The sequence below is a fragment of the Girardinichthys multiradiatus genome, chromosome 8 (genome assembly GCF_021462225.1).
Source record: "Girardinichthys multiradiatus isolate DD_20200921_A chromosome 8, DD_fGirMul_XY1, whole genome shotgun sequence".
NCBI lineage: Eukaryota > Metazoa > Chordata > Actinopteri > Cyprinodontiformes > Goodeidae > Girardinichthys > Girardinichthys multiradiatus.
Window position 1 is genome coordinate 31,143,942 of NC_061801.1, and position 21,800 is coordinate 31,165,741.

At 40.3% G+C, this 21,800-nt stretch overlaps 2 protein-coding genes across 5 annotated transcripts in view; both read left to right on the top strand.

Annotated features, from left to right (window-relative positions):
- The window catches only part of LOC124873061 (sulfate anion transporter 1-like), a 45,286-nt gene extending 44,701 nt beyond the window's left edge, over positions 1-585 (top strand). The window contains exons 9-10 of one of the 2 annotated variants that reach the window (XM_047373545.1): positions 182-347; positions 450-585. In XM_047373545.1, coding sequence (XP_047229501.1) covers positions 182-306 — 125 coding nt within the window. In that variant the 3' untranslated portion in view covers positions 307-347; positions 450-585. Of the gene's footprint in view, positions 1-181; positions 364-449 lie in introns of those variants that run through there. The other variant, XM_047373544.1, reaches the window with a different exon arrangement.
- Positions 586-4,227: 3,642 nt separating this feature from the next.
- LOC124873063 (sulfate anion transporter 1-like) overlaps positions 4,228-21,800 on the top strand; it is a 32,033-nt gene continuing 14,460 nt past the window's right edge. For 2 of the 3 annotated variants that reach the window (XM_047373549.1, XM_047373552.1), the window contains exon 1: positions 4,228-4,278. In XM_047373549.1, the coding sequence (XP_047229505.1) occupies positions 4,253-4,278 (26 nt within the window). In that variant the 5' untranslated portion in view covers positions 4,228-4,252. Of the gene's footprint in view, positions 4,279-12,389; positions 12,512-21,800 lie in introns of those variants that run through there. The other variant, XM_047373550.1, reaches the window with a different exon arrangement.

Here is a 21,800-nt window from a genome sequence, read left to right on the forward strand (position 1 = left end):
TTGCTCAGGGATTTTGGTGGCATAGAACAGGAATTCAGATCCAGCTATCAGGTACATTACAATCACACGAGGCAGGAACAGCTAAAAAAAATGGATTTAAGATTTCCATTTAAAATGCTGTTTTTGTTGCTGCTTGATTTGCTACAACACTGTTTTTCCTTTCTCACCTGCACAATCTCAGAGGCAAATCCTTCACTCAGCCAGATCCAGTGGCAGGCAGGGATCACACCGATGCCCGCCACGCAGCAGAAGATCGTCATCCTTACTACCTTCCAGTCATTGCTGAGGTATCGAGGGTGGACCTGAGCGCAGAAGATAGCTAGGATCAAGGAGAGCACTGTCAGCAGGTAGACCTGTCGCCAAAACTGGAGGAGGGAAATGAGGAAATAAACTATGTAAAACTCAGCAGAATCAATGTCTTCAATATGTGAATATCTCTGCACTCACAGGATTACAGTAGAAAGCGTAGAAGATCCCAGGAACATAACAGCCCAGAATACCCACAGAAATACCGGCGTAATCCAGCGCCAGCCAGCGACGGCAGGTCTTTTCAGAGCGGTGGCACGAGAACAGGTGGTATCCCACTGAACACAACATGCAAACCTGGAAAGAAAATGATTTCTAAAACACTAGCAGAGGACATGCAGCTTATCTTTTAATAATCCCAGCTTCAAACTTCAATTTACTCAATTATTCAGAAAACGATAAATGGGTTATAGTTCACTTTTTAACAATTACATCACTTCTAGTGTTGTAATTACAAGTTTGTGCATCAATAACATGTACATTTATCTAAGCTTAAAATTTAGTGGATAAAAAATATCCACAAAATTCACTAAGGGGTAGGAATGAAAAACACATGATATCTAAAATATAAGCAGTCTAAACCAGTAAAGTCAGAGGTTTTTCATTTATTTACTGGCTTCTACAGGAATTGTAAAAACACACAGCTAACATTCAGTAGTTTATGCCAACTGAACTAAGATGAACTACTGAATGTGTACACACTCCTGTTAAAGCCCATAGCATGGAACTGCCACCACCATGTTTGACTGTGGGTATACTGTTCTTTTGGTGATTCCCAGTGTTGGTTCTGTGCCACATCATCATAACACATTCTTCTACATGGTTGGGCCTGAAGGCTGTCTTTGGAAGAAAAGGCATCTGCTAAATCCACCCAGTATCAAACTATACCAAAGAAGAACTAGTTTTAGAACTAGGGATGTCCAGATCTGAAGATTTGGGCCAATATCGATATCCGATATTAATATTGCTTTTATAGTGAATAACCAATATTTACTAAAATATTTTCCACCATGAGAAAAATGACGCTGCTGATATTGCCAACCCCTCCCTCTCCTGAAAGTCAAACACGATGGAAATAAACATTGGTTATTAATATTGGCCCACTTTCACCAATTGGACCCATACCAATATGTTAAAAAAAAATCAGATATGGAGATATATTGTGCATCCTTATTAAAAACCACAGCATTTTTCTGTTAATGTTTGCATGTTTAAAGCTTCTTTTAATGAAAGACCAGAAAAGTTCCAGAGTGACCCGAGTTTCCCAAGCTGTGCATCGAGTAAAGCATTGCTGCCCCTCTCCCACCTGTTGCTCCAGACTGAAAGAAGACTACTGCACTATTAGCTTTCTCCTTAATGGGCTATTAATTTTTCTTTTTTGCAGAAATCTATGTGTGAAAATCAAAATATCAATACATAAACTATAAAAATAACATTAATATAACATTGATAGTCAGTGTGTTACATTATTTCAGCTGGGGTATGAATAATTGTGGGGTTTTCAGTAAAAAGAAAAAGCACTTGATTAATGCTATATTTATTTGTTTAGATTTACGATAAAAATAATGTGCTACCATGACACCATGACGTTTTACTCAAGGTTATCATACTGTGAGAATCCTAAGCCGCCCGAGTCCAATCCAGACACACGAAGAACAAAGATTGTCGTCCCATTTAGGGCACACCCACTACTTGCTGAAGTTATTTCAAAAGGTGATTCAACAAAGTATTGATTAGAGGGTGTGCATACGTATGCCTCCAGGTTATTGCAGTGCTTTTATTTTGTTACATTTTACCTCAAATTTGATTTATTTGTTCTAAAAGTGAACAGGTTTTTAAATGACTTATCATGGCCTAATTCAGTTGACATTCAACAGGGTTGTGTAAAAGTTTTTTAATCCACTCTACCTCCATTCAATCCACACCAGAGTGGGTACAGCTGATTGATCCAGCAGCAGGAAAAGCAACCCTACGTGAATCCATTTGTTAAACCAAAAAATGGAGAAAAAATGACACAAATCATTTCACCAATGGTGGACATACAAAGAAAATCCTCTCTGATGGACTGAACAAATTAACCACGACCGAGCTCAAAAGCAGCTGTTACCTGGAAGCAGAAGAGTCCTATGGCGTAGATGACGTAGTCCTCTCTGTTTGCTCCAGTGGCTGGCAATACTGAGGAAAGGTCATTGACCCCAAGAGAAAAAAAAGAAGGAAACCCAGAAGGTGGCTCCAGATATTCACAGTCTCATTAGATAGAATAAATATACTGTAGGAAAAAGAAAGTACAAAGATAACTGTAAACACCATGTAAAATATTTTCAGAAGCATAAAAAAAAGCTCTTTAACTTAACTTCTATTAAAAAATGTGCTGTATTACCTGAGGAACCAAATTCATAAAGGAATTAGCAAATTTTGAGGAAAATGTATAAATGGCAGAAAAACATACTTAAATACAGGATAAAAACTGCTAGGTAAAAACAATGACCATGGCTGCCAAAATAATATCTGTATCTTTTATTATTATTGTTAAAAGGGAGTAACTATCAGGATGTCCACAAAATGCAGTTAAAAGCCTTCAGCTGATTCAAAATGCTGCAGCAAGAGTTCTGATGAAAATTAAAAAGAGAGATCATATTTCCCCTACTTTAGCTTCCCTTCATTGGCTCCCTGGTAAGTCCAGAATACAATTTAAAATTCTCCTCCTCACATATAAAGCCCTTATGATCTAGCTCCATCATACATCAGAGATCTGACTGTTCCATATGTTCCTAACAGAGCACTTCGTTCTCAGACTGCAGGTTTACTGGTGGTTCCTAGAGTCTCTAGAAGTAGAATGGGAGGCAGATCCTTTAGTTATCAGGCTCCTCTCCTGTGGAACCAGCTCCCAGCTTTAGTCCGTGAGGCAGACACCCTGTCTACTTTTAAGGCTAGGCTTAAAACTTTCCTTTTTGATAAAGCTTATAGTTAGAGTAGCTGAGTTTATCAGGGAGGGAGCCTTCCTACCTCCCTGTTGGATGGAGTAAGGGGGAGTCAGGTTTAGCCAAAACCGGCTCAGTTATGGTTGAGGTGCAAACACACCCTCCATTTCTGCTACTTGTCTGACCCCTTCTCTTTTCCGATGGTTGTGATCAGTCTGACAGAGAGAGGTATCCCAATCCTTGTGGTTTTTAGTATAACAATGACCATCAGTGGGACCCTTTGTGTGGTTCCTTGAGACGACATTGTTGTAAATAAGCGGAGTTTAACTAAATAATCTGAACTGAAACTATCTGTGTAGTTATGCTGCTATAGGCTTAGGCTGCTGGAGGACATAATGACCACTTTCACCCTCTTCGCTACATTCTCACACTACTCTCCAATTTTGCATTATTTGCTGTTATTTCAGCTTTTAACCTTGTTCTCTCTTTTCTCTTCCTAGAAGCTACACCTGGCCTCTGTGTCTACCTGTGACACCTTTCTGGAGAGGGGAATCATCCGAGCTTCTGCTGGCAACAACTTAATGCTCAACCTCTACCGATGATCCACATAGCCCTGTCTTTTAGTGTTTAACCCTTTCTCTCTCCTAGACATGGCGATTGACTGAGCCTTTACTGTAACTAATTATATGTGCTCTCTTTCAGACTCTAACCTTGAAAACTGGCTCAGAGTTTATCTGTTCTTTCTTTCTAGGTGAAACGACTAAAGGAGTTACATCCATTAACATTTACTTTTCCTTCCCATAGAAAGTACTCCAGGATCAGTGCTTCTTTGTTCTCTTTGTGTCTCTGCTCTGTTCTCTCTAACCCCCAGTCGGTCGTGGCAGATGGCCGCTCACACTGAGCCTGGTTCTGCTGGAGGTTTCTTCCTGTTAAAAGGGAGTTTTTCCTCTCCACTGTCGCTACATGCATGCTCAGTATGAGGGATTGCTGCAAAGTCAACGCCAGTGACTGTCCACTGTCTCTACATGCTCATCCGGGAGGAGGGAATGCTGTAAGTCACTGACTGGATGCAATCTGCTGGGTTTCCTTAGATAGAAAAACGTTTTATCCAATTTGAATAAAAAGCTAACTCCGACTGCACTGTTCAATTGTTAGGATTAATAGGAATGTATGTACCTGACTGTTGTGAAGTGCCTTGAGACAACATGCGTTGTGAATTGGCGCTATATAGTTAAACTGAATTGAATTGAATTGAATTAATGCTAAATGTAAAGGAAGCTTTAAAGTTACTGTTAACTCTGCATTTAACCAGCATTGTTTTGAGTGAGTTTATTTACTGTTTTCTCCATGATGTAATCAGTTTCACTGTTGGGTTTTGCTGGCAGATATACAGCTAGTCTACAGGCGAGTGTTTGGAGCGAACATGGTCATTCAAATATGTCTAAATTTAATTATACAAGTTAACATGATTTGTTCTCTCAATAATACCACAATCTGGGAGGATGGGTAAAACAATGTAGGTTTGGGAGGTTGTTTAAGTTGACAAAGATTGTATTTCCCTATGTAAATGAGGGATATTTAAAGACACCTGTGTGTAAAATGTTTGATCCTATTCCTTGCTGTTATGCTCGATGAGAACACATTCTACAACTGAAGTGGAGAGTTATTAATGTCACATAAAAACACCGGACCATGATTACAGTGAATGGGAAAAGTTTATTATAAGAATTCATGATTGTGAGGATTTGTAATAATAGTCAAAGTTTGAGAGAGGAGATGGAGGTTTGCTTCTTCACTCACAGACATTATTAATTCATGTTTCAGGTTTACTGGACTCCCACCCAGAAGGAATCTGAGGCGGGAGACAATTTATAAAAACATAGACACAATATTCTCACAGAAAGTACTCCTAACTCAGTGCTTCATTGTTTACCTGTGTTCTACTGATTAGCTAAGCTATTTCATAGCTATTACAACCATGAACTATGTGTATGCTTTTCTTTTCCATTCAAAGTATTGCTGGCTCAGTGCTTCAGTTTTAACTGTGTTTATTTGCCCGACAATGACCTTAATATAAACATTGCTACTATTAACAGTGTGTGTACTTTTATGTATTTGTCTTTCCCACAGAAAGTACTTCATGTGCAGTCCTTTTGTGTTTGTGTTCATCTTTATCTCCTTCCTAAACAAAGTGTTTGACAGAGCTTTTGCACCCCTATACTCTGTGTTCATTTTGTTTTTCTTCTTTGTACTATTAACTGCCGTTTGGCCTGGTTTTCACCAATCAGCCTATGTGGGTACAGAATATCAAGGTGGCAATTACATACAAAACTCCTGCCATGGGAGTGAGAAAAGATCTTTGAACTCATTTACTGATTAGAAATAAAACAGAGCCAGCCAGTGATACATCAGAGAAGGAACAGTTTGGTGGGTTCTTATTTTATCCTAAGGCTTTGCCTCACAGCAATACAGAGCCAGTGCAGAATTGTGGTTTAACTGATTTGGTGCTAACAAGGGAAAATATATTTTTAACTACATGAGCCAATAGTTTGTCTTTGTATGGATCCAAAGTGTTGTTTTTTTCTCTGAGAACCAAGGCCTATATGCCTTTTCTTTAACAAGTAGGTCCACTGGGGGAAAGAAAAGGTTTCTAACTTCATTCCACACAGAGGTAAGAGGTCAGGCTAAACTAAAGCAGTGCAACGAGAGTTACCTTTATTTTGGTTGAGAAATAACAATGTGAGACAAATGCTCCCCTCAGAAGCATACAGGAAGTCGCTGCCATGTGAATACAAATATGTGATTCATTTCTAAACAGAAATAAATTTGCCAAATCAATCTAAAATTTTAGTGTCTATTTTTTGAAATTCTCTTCCCTTTTGAAAAGCAGTTCAAACAAGATTTCTGAGCCAGATGTATCCTATAGTGTCTAGTTTGTTGTTTGTTGAGAACTAGTAACTACAGCAGGACAAAGGTTGAGTGGAGGTTTGATGAAAAACGTGAAAAAACAACAACAAAAGAAACCAGCAGAGAATGGCAGAAACTGAGAGACATAAATACTGGGGAGTGTGGTTACTGGTGTGAACACAAATGGGTCTATTTAGCAGAATAAATGTCAGCTATGAGTTGAAAATGCTGCAGTAAGTGAGGTAAAACACAGGAAATAAGAGACAACTGCTTATAAAGCACAGCAATACAATGAAGCAAAGACACAGAAACCAGAAATAATTTAAACCACAAACAGGACACAACCTAACATAAGAATGAATCACCATTCAAACCAAAGAAATTCAGAAACAGGAACAACAAAAAAATATAAATTAAATACACAGAGCCTATGGAAAGACTTTAAAAATAAAACAAGAACTGAGATCTACAGAGAACTAAAGACAGCAACTCAGAGCATAAATAAAATATAAGTACAAAACAAAAACATAAGGAATCTTAAAATGAGGAAATAGACTGAATAAGGAGAGCAAAAAGGGATCAATACCAAAATAAAGCAGCATACAAAAGAGACGTCCCAGAAATTATGTCATAGAGTGAAAGTTTAGAGGAGGAGGAGACACCCTGGAGTTTAAATTATTTCTTCTTCTCTTAATGCTGTGTTGCAGGTCTGAAGGGAGCCTGTTTATTGGCCGTGCAAAAGTCCAGAGAAAACCGTTTGTAGAGCACTTTTAAAAAAACAAAAAAAGCTGCCATTATGAATGTATATATAAGTGTAGAGAAAACAGGCTGGAATAAACAAAAAAGCTCGATTAGGTCTTACTTTGACATTGTTAGTCTCACAATCTTACTGCCACTTGGTGTTGCTGCAGCACCAGAAACTGGAACAGTCCTCAGCTGATAAAAGTCTGTATGCGGGAGCTCAGGTCGATGATGATGGTCTGAAATGGGGGGTCTTTAAGGAAACTAAAGGCCAGTTTTAATGAACTAATCTTTCACAATGATAAATACAACAAAGACTTTGTTAAATTCAGTGACATCATCTGCTTTCCCTTGTTATCATAGAAAATGTGCGAAATTAACCTCCAAACTGATTAACTATTCTTGCAAAATTAGGAGTGAAATGTAAAGAACTGAACATTTTACAGGCCTTTTAAAAGTGAAAAGAATTTGAAAAAGGGAAGAATGAAAACAAGTTTAACCAAAAGAGCAAAAAAATTATTTTTCATGTTACACTTAGTAATTAATGTTATTGTTTTCGTCTTTCTGTAATAACTGAGTGATAACCTGTAGAAAAATTTACACTTATTCAAAAACCTTATATTTTTTTACCTCTGAATCTCTTAGATTACGGTATTAACTGGGTCTGAAGTTCTCAACTTGCTACAGCATTGAAGCTGAGATTATATGAATTTTTACAAACTGAAACAAAGGCATCATACAGTGCTTTACTGTGTAGATTGATCCAGTCCAGATTTGACCATTTTGACAAATATAGCTAATCTAAATTTGCACAGGTAGCAAAAAACCAGTTTACCAAATTATAAGTTAACATCAGCATTTTGATGTTTAATTAGTGGAACATTAAAATCAACTAAATACTTTGCAGAAAAGTGTTCAAAATGTAAAAAAACTGGAATAAAAACTTTTTTGTTTGACTCTGGAAAAGTATGGAATTATGAAGTGTAGCTTTTCAACTAAATTACGATTACTGCGTGTACGTTCATCGGAAATGTTGTTTGTAATGAGTAACATCTTCCTTGGGCCCCACAGTGGATTGAGCTACATGGACACGACCTCCCCAACTCTGCACACTCAGCACTAATTTAGAGAAGAGCACAGAGAAGAAAAAGGTCAGAAATTAGACCTGCTGAATCAACAGGTTGTTTCTGTTAACATCTGAACATCTAGCCTTAATGAAATAGTTGAACCAAGTCTTATTATGTGATTAAAGAGCCATGATCTGTCTGATGTTGCCATGATATTGCTAATCTCCCTTTAAACATTCACATTCCTAACAGGTAAGGAGTAAATCCCAACTCAAGAAGTTAATGAGTAGAGGATAAGGCCCTTATATTAACTCTTGAGTGACTCTTCTGAAGCACTTGTAGCTCGGTAGAGTTGCTCTAAAGGAATGTCATCAAGTATTTTAGAGGTTTGTCTGTTTTCAAACAAATAAACACAGAATTCCGTTAATGAATTAAAAACAGGTCAGAGGACCTTGTGAAATGCCAAAAAGTCAAACTAAGCATTAACATCCAGCTGGAAAACTTGCATATTGAAGATAAGAAAATGTCTGAATTTTATGAAAGAATAAATGCTTTAAAAGTTCCATATGAAAATGTCTAATACACCTTCCTTAGGGGACCACATGGACTGCAATACAGAACATGTCATCATCCTGCATTAATGGACCTCACTTTAGACTTTTTGGGACATGGCAATCTCACATTAGTTGGTATTTCTTCCATTTCTTGTTCAGTACGAGACAACGGGCCTTCTACTCAGGTAGTCATTTTTTTTGTAACAAGACTTGTCGTTTTATACTTTTTGTTGTTGTTTTTTACATTTGATTATGGATACAAGATAAGAAAGAGCTTGTTGTTGAGTAAAAGCTGCTTGGCCGACAGCTAAGGAGGTAGTTAGCTTAACAAGCTGGGAGATTTATGATAGCATGCCACGTAAAGAATAGGGCTGACCTGCAGGAAATGACTACTACCACAGCTTTTCTTTGGACAATGGATTTTTTCTTTAACAGTTGGAAGCTGGATTGTCTCAATTGTTTTTGGAATGGCTAGATTGCAAAATCACTGAATCCAACTATTTTTTTTAAATGCATTGCTATCTAAATATATCAACTTGACTGCCGAAAGTTGATACAATTCCAGCAACCTTCACATTTATTGGTCGTCCAGCTAATTAGGGTAAAAAGCCTTAAAAGAAATTAATCTTTTTTGCATTAGTGTATTCAGACATAAAAACGAATAGTAATGGCCAAAATAAATGCCACATTCTGCAACAACAGTTTTTAGCAAAATGCCACATCTCCCCTGAACAATTCTCACAAGGCATATATATTTTTTTAAGTTTCTACGTCACCTTAAGTTGTTCAGTGACCAGAAATTTTTAATTAGTAATTCATTTATCCCTTTTTCCTAGAGTTTAAATATATTTTCACAGTGAAAGAGAAAACAGAATATGGGTAAGGAAGACCTGTGTTGCTATTTGTGTCCAGAAATGGCTGCAAGAAAATTAACAGAGTGGCATCTGAGGTCACCAAATTTTCAGTCCAACCTTTACACACTATCTACAAGCCAATCAGAATCAGTCTTTTCTATTCTACCAGCCAACATAAATGTTTGGAGTGTGCTAAATACTTGATGAACTTTGATCGAAGGATTAAGATTCTCATTTAAAATTTGAATAACATGTTAAAGTGGTGAGCAGAGTTGTTATTCTCTTCCATTTAAGTTACTGTGTGACCTCCTGGTCTCAAGCTACATCAACAACCATCAGGCATTTAAGGATAATATATTACAGAGTAATTAAAATGTTGGACAGAAATCTATTAGATTTCATCATTGCCATGTTCTTAAAAAAATCAAGAGGATGAACGTTTGTAATATATTTCTAATTTTTGAATGTTTGCAAGGTCAGGCTGCTCAAGTGCTCAGTGAACTTGTGCTTCCTCTCGGTTTTGTAGGTTTGGTAGCTAGTAGTGCATCCAGCAAGAATTGTATGGTATCTTTTCATAAAAGCACTTTTGTGCAAGCCATTATTATGTACAATTCTTTACCTGAGGACTTGAAACTGGTTCCAAACTGGCACAATTTCAGACTGAAGCAGTTTCTATAAGACCAGTCCTCCAGTCATGATTAACAGCCAGCCCATGATGGTTCAACAGCGGTCCTTTTGTTTCATTGTGGTTTTAAAGATAATATAAGATTTATGTTATGCATGATATAATTGTTTTTTGTCCTGCTATGCTGTTTACTGTGTTTTAAACTGTTTTGTTGTTGAAGGCCCATCTGGGGACGTGCATTCCAAATTAGTAAAGGCCATAAACATTATAGTGTTCAGTATTTGATAATACTTAACACTTGTCCCCTTGTAAATAAACAACAAAGAAAGAAAGCATTTGGCATCAAATATTCCAGGTAGGTTTGGTATAAAAAATAATGAATGTGTGTAAAAGCACCTCACAGCCATGTATGTCGGAGGATCTGTGATGCCGCAATGTGGGAATACCAGGACATTTTAAATCAAATTCTGGTGTAATCTGCCAGAAAACTGATCACTGCTCTTTATTAGGTATTTCTGCAGGGGAATGATCTGAAACAAATGACCAAATGAACACAGAAATAGTTCACCAGAAACAAAATCAACCTTCTTCCAAATAACGTATTGAAAGACTGTGGGGTGAGCTAAAGATTAGAGGGCATGATAGAGGACCCAGACTACCTGGAAAGATTATGCAAAGATTAAATGTTATATATAAAACCAAGTACTTTAATCTTGGGAAGAAGGGGTTTATATAAAGTATGCATTAACAGCAAAATAGTTAATAATTGTGTTACACATAATTTTATCTTTTGAAGATACCTTTTTAGTTTGCGACTACAACAAGAAATGTATTTATCTTATGGCTCATCATTTCCTTCCTCCTCATTTTAAGTCTCAACAGCAAAGAATTAATTCACTGACCTTTTCAAATGCCCTGGACATGTCCAGTAACAAAATCCAAAGACTTTAGCTCCTCTGTTTTTATGTGACTAAACTTGCCACGAGATGGTAATGACATTACATGACATGCCATTTTTAAAGGCTATGAAACTGCAACAGGTGGCATGACAGTGTAACAAGCAAAAACATAACATTTCAGATGGGTTTCATATCCAGAACTTGTTCTGATTTCTTTCAGTTCAGTCTGTTAATACTCAGCTCTGTATAAACAGCCCCTTGGCGAACACTTCTGCACTTATCTTCTAGCGGGTTTTTAAGCAGATGCAGTAAAATAACATCAAGACAGCTTCAGATTTAATCAGCAGTTTAATACAATTGTTTCAGGAATAGTCATTCAGGTAATTTTTGAGTCAAAGACTTTATAAACTACTGACATAGTTGAAACCAGATCTTTATTTACATTAAATTAGAAGACCGAACATTTTTTACTCGTTCTCTGAAATTAAATGAGACAGATATTTTTTTCTGTTTAGGTCAGTTTGGATCACCAAAATTATTTCTATTTGCAAGATGTAATAATGATGAGAGAGAGCTGACACACACCTTTGTGATTCAGCCCACAAAGTTTCTGTGGGACTGAGATCAGGGCTTTGTGATGTCCACTCTGAATTATTGACTTTGGAGGTGTGTGTCAGGTTTAAACAACCTACAATACTTATAACATCACAAAAAGAAGAGAAAGACAAAGAATTCGTTTTTTACTCGCTGCGAGGAGAACGGATAGAGACGTTTTCAGTTACAATCTCTCTACCGCTCTGAAAAAAACTGTTCGACCCTCTTTTTTTATTATCTTTTCGGGGGTCCCTAATTACAAAGAACGTTACTCTCTTAGGATGGGAAAAACAGCTGCATCGTATACAGGTCATAAACACCATTATCGTTTAACAACACACTTCCACAGTCTCCTTCAATCCTAGGATCAGTGTGTTGTCCGTTCAGCACAATCAGTCTTCATCTTTTATGACCTCCTCAACTGCGGACTGCTTCCTTCTCAGCTCCATTTATGACCTTTGCCTGCAGACAAACTCACACAAACATCATGAAAGGTTATAAAAATCAAATAGTCAAGTTAAAGAATAGGAGAAAATATAAGATAAATCTATATTAAATTATTCCAACAGTGTGCTTAGAGTGAGCATAAAAAAAGTATTTACAACCTCTCCTTGGAGTCTATTTTAGCAACTGTATGGCTGTGACTGCCTGTCACAGCAGTCACAAGCTTCTTCAGGACAGCATGTTGACATGTTGACACAAAGACCTACTCAACCTTCTTTTCTGCAATCACTATTGCCCAAACATCGAACAGGAATTATAAACACAGCCATCCAGTAAAAAAGTGACTAGATTTAACCTCCTAGCCTATAGGAAGCAGGGTGAGAATGAGCAAAGGGCTTGTTCTTATCTTGATATAAATTCTGCAAACGATCATGCTCTCATCCACTGAGCCTGGATGCTCAGATGACAAGGCAGCAGCAGAAGTCACGCAGAAACCAAAACAAACAGAGAAAGAGGTTTTAAAAAGAGCTCCTAACTCTGATTTCATACAACTATTAAGAAAGCAAAACGCCTGGTTGTCCAGGAAGCAGTGACTGGAAGTGAGTACACCATTATTAATGAAACTTTTCTGGACACACAAATGAGTTGTGGTTTTATGTCTGCTTAGTGTTTTTATTATAGCCTTTCAAACGAGTAAGATTAAATATGTTGTATTAAAGAGTTTAAATGATTATTTTAATTATTAAAATATTTATACAGTAATTATTTTAGTTTTTTTCTCTTGATGCTCTTAGCTTTATTGTCTGAAAAAGACAAGGCTTCAGAGCTAAGGTAAGGTAAGTTTATTTATATAGCGCTTTTCAGCAACGAGACACTCAAAGCGCTGTACATACAATTACAATACAATCACAAAGCAAATAAACACAGATACAGACACAGAAAAACAAGTCAAATGATAACATCAAACAACAGAGGTAATTTAAAAAAGTAAAATAAAATAAAATAAAGAGAATAGAATGATGGACAAGAAAATGAAAGGAAAATTGGACTGAAAACGCAACTAATCATGCCTAGATTGCACAGTCAAAGGCCACTCTAAACAAATAAGTTTTTTATCTTGATTTAAAGCAACTTTGGGTTTCGGTGCTTTTACAGTTTTCTGGACGTTTATTCCAGATTGGTGGAGCATAAGAACTAAAAGCTGCTTCTCCATGTTTGGTTCTGGTTTTGGGTACACAGAGTAGATTTGAGCGAGATGATCTGAGAGGTCTGGGTGGTTGATACACTGACAACAAGTCTGTAATATATTTTGGTGCTAAGCCATTCACTGATTTATAGACTAACATAAGTATTTTTACCCCTCCCTCCTTGAACCGTCACCTTAACGTGGTGGAGGGGTTTGAGTGCTCAAATGATCCTAGAGGCTATGTTGTCTGGGGCCTAAATGCCCCTGGTAGGGTCTCCCATGGCAAACAGGTTCTAGGTGATGGGTCAGACAAAGAATGGTTCAAGAACCCCTCATGAAGGGAGGGGGAGAGCTTTGACCATATTCTGAGGGATGTTGGAGACATAGAGTCAGAGTGGACCATGTTCTCTGCATCTATTGTCGATGCTGCTGCCCATAGCTGCGGCCGTAAGGTCTGCGGTGCCTGTCGTGGCGGCAATCCCAGAACCCGGTGGTGGACACCGGCAGTAAGGGATGCTGTTAAGCTGAAGAAGGAGTCCTATCGGCTGTGGTTGGCTTGTGGGACTCCTGAGGCGGCTGACGGGTACCGTGAGGCCAAGCGTGCTGCGGCCCGGGCTGTGGCAGAGGCAAAAACTCGGGCCTGGGAAGAGTTCGGTGAGGCCATGGAGAAGGACTACCGGTTGGCCTCGAAGCGATTCTGGCAAACCGTCCGACGTCTCAGGAGGGGGAAGCAGTGCTCTGCCAACACTGTTTATAGTGGGGGCGGGAGACTGCTGACCTCGACTGAGGACATTATCGGGCGGTGGAAGGAGTACTTCGAGGATCTCCTCAATCCTGCCATCACGCATTCCGTGGTGGAAACAGAGGCTGGGGACTCGGGGTTGGACTCTTTCATCACCCAGGCTGAAGTCACCGAGGTGGTTAAAAAGCTCCGCGGTGGCAAGGCTTCGGGGGTGGATGAGATCCGCCCTGAGTACCTCAAGTCTCTGGATGTTGTAGGGCTGTCATGGTTGACACGGCTCTTCAACATTGCGTGGCGGTCGGGGACAGTGCCTCTGGACTGACAGACTGGGGTGGTGGTCCCCCTTTATAAGAAGGGGGACCGGAGGGTGTGTTCCAACTACAGGGGGATCACAATCCTCAGCCTCCCTGGTAAGGCCTACGCCAGGGTATTGGAGAGGAGAGTCCGACCGATAGTCGAACCTCGGCTTCAGGAGGAACAGTGTGGTTTTCGTCCCAGCCGTGGAACACTGGACCAGCTCTATACCCTCTACAGGGTGCTCGAGGGTTCATGGGAGTTTGCCCAACCGGTTCACATGTGTTTTGTGGACCTGGAGAAGGCATTCGACTGTGTCCCTCGTGATGCCCTGTGGGGGGTGCTCCAGGAGTATGGAATCGGGGGCCCTTTATTAGGGGCCATCCGGTCCCTGTACGAGCGGAGCAGGAGTTTGGTCCGCATTGCCGGCACTAAGTCGGACCTGTTCCCAGTGCATGTTGGACTCCGGCAGGGCTGCCCTTTGTCGACGGTCCTGTTCATAACTTTTATGGACAGGATTTCTAGACGCAGCCAAGGGCCGGAGGGGGTCTGGTTTGGGGACCAGTGGATTTCGTCTCTTCTTTTTGCGGATGACGTGGTCCTGCTGGCCCCCTCTAGCCAAGACCTACAGTATGCGCTGTGGCGGTTCGCAGCCGAGTGTGAAGCGGCTGGGATGAGGATCAGCTCCTCCAAGTCCGAGGCCATGGTACTCGACCGGAAAAGGGTGGCTTGTCCTCTTCAGGTTGGAGGGGAGTTCCTGCCTCAAGTGGAGGAGTTTAAGTATCTTGGGGTCTTGTTCACGAGTGAGGGAAGAATGGAGCGGGAGATCGACAGACGGATCGGTGCAGCTGCCACAGTAATGGGGGCGCTGTGCCGGTCCATTGTGGTGAAGAGAGAGCTGAGCCGAAAAGCAAAGCTCTCAATTTACTGGTCGGTCTACGTTCCTACCCTCACCTATGGCCATGAACTTTGGGTCATGACCGAAAGAACGAGATCACGGATACAAGCGGCTGAAATGAGCTTCCTCCGTAGGGTGGCCGGGCACTCCCTTAGAGATAGGGTGAGGAGCTCGGCCATCCGGGAGGGGCTCGGAGTAGAGCCGCTGCTCCTCCACATCGAGAGGAGCCAGTTGAGGTGGCTCGGGCATCTATACCGGATGCCTCCTGGACGCCTTCCTCGGGAGGTGTTCCAGGCACGTCCCACCGGGAGGAGGCCCAGGGGACGGCCCAGGACACGCTGGAGGGACTATGTCTCTCGGCTGGCCTGGGAACGCCTTGGGCTCCCCCTGGAGGAACTGGAGGAGGTGTCTGGAGAGAGGGACGTCTGGGCGTCTCTGCTGAGTCTGCTGCCCCCGCGACCCGGTCCTGGATAAGCGGAAGACGACGAACGAACGAACGACGAACGAACATAAGTATTTTTAAGTCTATTCACTGAGCTACAGGGAGCCAGTGTAAGGACTTTAGAACTGGGGTGATGTGCTCCACTTCTTACTTCTAGTGAGGACGCTGGCAGCAGCATTCTGTATCAACTGCAGCTGTCTGATCGACTTTTTAGGCAGGTCTGTGAAGACACCGTTGCAGTAATCAATTCTACTAAAGATGAACGCATGAATTAGTTTTTCAAGGTCCTGCTGAGACATTAGTCCTTTAATCCTGGAGATGTTCTTTAGGTGATAGAAGGCTGACCTTGTTACTATCTTTATGTGCCTCTGAAGGTTCAGGTCTGAGTCCATCACTACACCCAGGTTTCGAGCCTGACTGGTGGTTTCTAGCTGTATTAACTGAAGCTGTGTGCTAACTTTTAAACGCTCTTCCTTTGGTCCAAAGATTATTACTTCAGTTTTGTTTTGATTCAGCTGAAGAAAATTTAGGCCCATCCATGCATTGATTTCTTCTAAGCATTTACCCAGCGCTTGAATGGGTTCGTGGTCACCTGGTGACATCGTAACATATAGCTGTGTGTCGTCTGCATAGTTATGATAATTTATGTTGTTTATTAAAATCTGAGTTAGGGGGAGGATGTAGATATTGAATAGGAGGGGCTCTAAGATGGAACCTTGGGGAACGCCACATGTGATTTTTGTGCTCTCTGATGTAAAGTTACCTACTGATACAAAAAAGTCCCTGTCCTTCAAGTAGGATTTAAACCAGTTGAGTGCTGTACCAGAAAGGCCGACCCAGTTTTCCAGGCGCTCTAATAAAATGGAGTGATCAACAGTGTCGAATGCTGCACTAAGGTCCAATAATACCAGCACTGTGGTTCTTCCACAGTCTGCATTTATATGGATGTCATTGAACACCTTGACAAGAGCAGTCTCTGTACTGTGGTGAGCACGGAAGCCTGACTGGAAGACATCAAAGCGGTTGGTCGTTGTTAGGAAGTTGTTTAACTGCTGAAACACAGCTTTTTTTAATTATCTTACTGATGAAGGGGATGTTTGATATAGGCTTGTAGTTCTGTAGTAGCAGCTTGTCCAAGTTGCTCTTTTTCAATAGAGGTTTGATAATTGCTGTTTTTAAGGCCTGGGGGAAAACACCTGACAAAAGGGACATGTTTATTATTGGTGTTAAATCAGATGTTATTACAGGCAAAGCTTTCTTAAGGAAAGCTGTGGGTAAAAGATCGAGACAGCAGGAAGAAGAGCTTAGTTGCTGTACGATTTCTTCTAAGATTTTGCAGTTTATTTGGTGAAATTGGGAAATTTTGTCAAAATCAGTTCTAGTTGGAGACAACATTGGTACTGGAGTTGATGTGGATGTGCTGACTGCCCCTCTGATCTTTTGGGTTTTTTCAGTAAAGAATTTAGCAAATTCATTGCAGGCCCTGGTAGAGTGGAGTTCGGATGCTGCAGTTACAGGAGGGTTTGTTAACCTGTCGACCGTGGCAAATAATGCACGAGCATTGTTAATCTTTTTGCTGATGATCTCAGAAAAGAAAGATTCCTTTGTATTTTTCAGTTGTAGTTTATATCTGTATAGTCTCTCTTTATAGATAATATAGTGAACCTGGAGTCCAGTCTTTCGCCACCTGCATTCAGCTTTTCGACACTCCTTTTTTTCACTTCTGACTGGTGGAGCACTTCTCCATGGAGACATTTTCTTCCCAGAAACTACTTTCACTTTAATTGGAGTAATTGAATCAACGATGTCCGAGATTTTAGAATGAAAGTTATCTACCAGCTCATCTGGTTAAAGGTTTCAGAAGCACCGTCCTTAAAGATGCGTTTTCTTATAATGTCTCTTTGGTAAACTGAGTCATTGCAGATGATGCTTTCAAAAATAACAGAAAAGTGGTCAGATAGAACAACATCAGTTACAGACACCTTGGAAATGTTTAGACCCTTAGTGATGATGAAGTCTAAAATATGTCCCTTTTTGTGCGTTTGCTGTTTAACATGTTGAGTCAAACCATTTCTAAGAATGTCACAAAGATCTATTGCACTTCTGTCTTCAGGATTGTCCATGTGAATGTTGAAGTCTCCCACAATAATTAAACAGTCATAGTCAACAAATATCACAGATAAAAGCTCATTAAAATCACTGATAAAGTTTGTTTTGGACATAGGGGGCCTGTAAATATTCAAGAACATGGTTCAGACCAGGCTCTTTACCTGGAGAGCCAAATATTCAACACAGTCAAATTTGCCCAAAAATACTTTTTTACACTCTAATAAATCTTTAAACAAAGTGGCCACCCCTCCACCTTTTCTTTGCTGTCTGCTCTCACAACAAAAATTGTAGTTCGGAGTCGTCGACTCTATCAGAATGGGAGCTTCATTAAATTCATGTAACCATGTTTCTGTTAAAAACATAACATCAAGATCGTGGTCAGTAATGAAGTCATTGATTAAAAATGATTTTCCTGACAGATCTAATGTTCAGTAAAGCCAGTTTATATGACTTAGTTGCTGATATTAACTCTGTATGTGGTTGTACCTGACAGTTTATGGCTTTCGTTGATTGTTTATTACTGTCTCTTATCCTTTCGGCTTTGTTCTTTCTGTCACGTATAAGCACAGAGATTTTACAACTATCTTTTATCTCCTGGACATGCTCATTTCTGATAGAGTTACCACTGGGGCCCAGACTGTATCACAGAGAAGTGATTTGAAGGTCCTGATTAGGAGGAGATAGATTAGGAGGTGGTGGAGGTCTGCGGCATTTGTAAGATGTTGGTTTAGTAGCAGGGCCTCGGCCACGCAGGGTGTTGAATGGAGAAGATGTCAGAGCCATTTGGGTCCCGATTTTAAGAGCTCCTTTCATGTTATCAGAATCCAGTAAAGCAAAAAGTGGGCTCAGTGGGGAGATGGAAGAGTTCTGTGCGGTCTGGGTCGGGGTCTGGTGTGAGGGGGGTTTACCAGAGGTGTCGGTCTGGGTCTGGGTTTGGGGGGATGGGGGTATAATGAAGGGGTCCACTTCTCCTATGGATTTCGACGGGGAGACCTTTTGTGATGACCGCTCTTTCTCAGCCAACTGGCTGATTGTTTCTGCTGGAGCTGTTGGAGGCAGCGTTATCATTGTTGTTGATACTCTATGTTCCCTGCTGAAGGTCGAAGCTGCTGGTGGATTATTTACTGAATAGAAGAGATTAGATGTGAGACGTCTGGCTACTGGCTTGTCCAAACAGAAACCATCTTGCTTGAAGAGTTGTCTTTTTTTCCAAAAATATTAAAGTTGTCGATGAAGTTCACAGGTGTGGTGGCACATGTTTTTTTCAAGCACTTATTAATCATCAGAAGTCTGGAAAAAATCTCATCTCCACAGAAAATTGGTGCAAAGGGTCTGCTGATAAACACCTTGATATTGAGACCTCCAACAATATTCAGAAGACGAGTGAAATCCTCCTTCAGTCTTTCTGATTTTTTCTTAGCCACGTCATCCATGGCTCCACAGTGTATAATAAGGTTTTCTAGAGACAGGCGCTTTTCTGTGATTGCAAGAATATTCTCTGAGATATCAGAGACCACGTTATTGGTACCAATCATAATTTCTGTGTTTTTCTTGTTGCAGAAGTTTTTAATCCCATCCACAGCTGTGTTGCCCACTATTAGGGTTCTTGGTCCGGTGGGGAGCTTTTTCTCTGGCAGTTTAGGAGAAGACTGTTTAGAATGAAGGTTGTTCTCAAACCTTTTATTGTTCTCAGAAGATGGATAGTTTTCCTGGTTTTCATTCTGTAGTGGAGCAAATTTGTTTTGGAGGGGAATTCCATTATTTCCAGCTGTCTCACTCCTATCAGTTGTTGTGACAGCAGCTCGCTGTCGAAGTCTCCTTTTCCCAGGGGAAACGGGGGCATTTCTCTGTAATTCTGGCCATTCTAATTTATTTAATTGCTGAAATCTTCCAGTGAGTTGTCCACCTTGATTTTTTTGACAAAACATGCCAGGGGGGTCTGCCAGTAGGTTTATTCTCAGTGTTCTGATTGCCGGCTGAGTTGTTGAGCTGGCTGTCACTGTTTGGGATCACAGGCAGAGTTGAATCACCATTGTACCCCATATTCACCTCCACATTCACTTCTAGTCGGTGGATTTTCATCTCCAAAACAGCCAATTTCTGTAAAGGTTTGTCGAAGTCCTCTGTGGTGAAGGGAGGCATTTTGTGCTGATTAGTTGGCGTCAACTTGTCCTGCTTTCAAGTTCGATTATAAAAACATCACAGTCCTTTAAAAACAATTTAAAAATAACAATAATAATAATCCTTGGGAGTCGCTGGTAAGGAGTTGTTTTAGTCCAATATTTCTGTAATTTTGGCTAAGAGATCAAAAGTTAGGAGTAAAAGAATTCAAGCAAGCTGGGAGCTTAGGAGAAAAGCATCTGAGCAGGCAGAGAGGCGGAAGCAAAAAAAAAAAAAAAAAACTTGTTTTCCAGGTTTTTGATGAGTATTTCATTTTAGACTTAGGTAAACATTATTTTACAGAAAGGAATTCAAAAGGGATGAAGCATTAGTTTCACTGCCCCACTGCTACTGATGCATTATTCAGCATTTTTACCTTAATATTGGCATTGCCAATTTTAAATAATGGTGATAAGTTGTATGCTTGAAGTTGTAGGCTAATAATAATAATAAAATAAAGCACTAAAATGCACTGTTCCTCGACTCATGCCTTTAACAAAGGCAATTTAACTGCATCTTTAATAGTCTTAAACAGTGCAAACAGCTAACACTGTTTTCAAAGTCAACATCAAGACCATGATAAAGACAACAGCTACTAAATTGAAGCCAAATGTTTCTGTTGCTGAGATGAAGACAGGCTACACATGGCTTAATGTTTTTATAATTAGCCATGTGTTGTGACAAAATGTTTTACTACTCTGCAGATACTTGATTAAATATATGTTTCTATCCCTTAATAAAAAGACAGGATCTGTCCTTTGATTTATTTTCTGAGCAGCAGCAGGGTGCAGTGATTAGAAACGGCTGGCCGAAGCACCTTAAATCAGCCGCTTTAAGTGTGTTATGATTCTGGCACGTCTGCTCTACCCTGTCTCCCTGGCTGCAATCAGCAGATTAGATGCCCCTGGTGGCTGCTGCAGTGTAGTGCAATCTGTGGAATGCCAAGCACCAGTGTCTTCCCTGATATATACTGACTCTGACAAGCAGACGGTGCCAGATTTTTTAAAGCCATTGTGTGTATAGATATCCAGCGTTCCTTCCTGTCTGATCATTGTTCTTGACCTTGCTTTGCTTTTTGGATTTATGCCTCTGCCTGCTCCCTGTCAGACTATGTGGATTCTGGTTGTCGACCTTGTTTCCTGCATCTGGTTTATGCCTCTGCTTGCCCCTTGCCTGACGCCTCTTGTTCCGATCGTTGACCCTGTTTCTGTCCTTGGATTATTGAGCCAGCCTAGCCCTCGGATTATTCAGCCTGGAGTCACTCCTTACCTGTGCTGTGGAGATCAACGCCTGCCGCCCACTGAGGTTTCCCCTCTGGGTTTCAAGTTCCATGCAAGACAAAAGCAGGTTAGTGGCTTTTCTGATCCCTGCAAAATCTGGAGAGACTACAAGTCACTAATCCCTCTTTCTGCCTCAGTGATTCCTGGAAGCTGTGAGGAGTGTTACCTGTGTGACGTTTTCCTGTGGCTGAATAAACCTTTTAAACTTTCAGTACTGTGTCTGGGTGAATCTTGGTTCCGCCTTTTTCTGATTCATAGCAAACTGTTGTTCTAAGCTGATACTTCAGTAAATTTGTTTGGTCTCCAAAGACACTCGGTGTGATTCTGGCAGTGATCAATGGTAAATAAAGACTAGTTTGAAGCAGTCAGTGAGAGCGAACCACTTCACAAAAGTAATGTAGTTCTTTGAAAAGGGTCTTTTTTTGTCTGGGGGATTCTCTTGCCATATAAAAATGTCAGGTGAGATTTATAGAACCCGTGTGGACCAGAGGCTAATCTTTGCATCAGCTTCTTTATATTGAGCATTTCAATGCAATCTGAGCACTCCATCAAACTTTCCTAAAGACTGATTTTAACAAAAAAAGGAGGGGATACAATTTCAATTCCAGATTAAATTATTTCGTAAAATGAGTTATTTTTGTTTGAGCTCAAACTAAACAAAGAAATCAGTCGTCTTCATTTTACATCACATCAGTTCCTGAGAGTCGGCATTGCTTCAGGAACTTAATCACAGCACATAGCAGTGTTGTGATGGTTCAGGCAGATTACATGTCAATT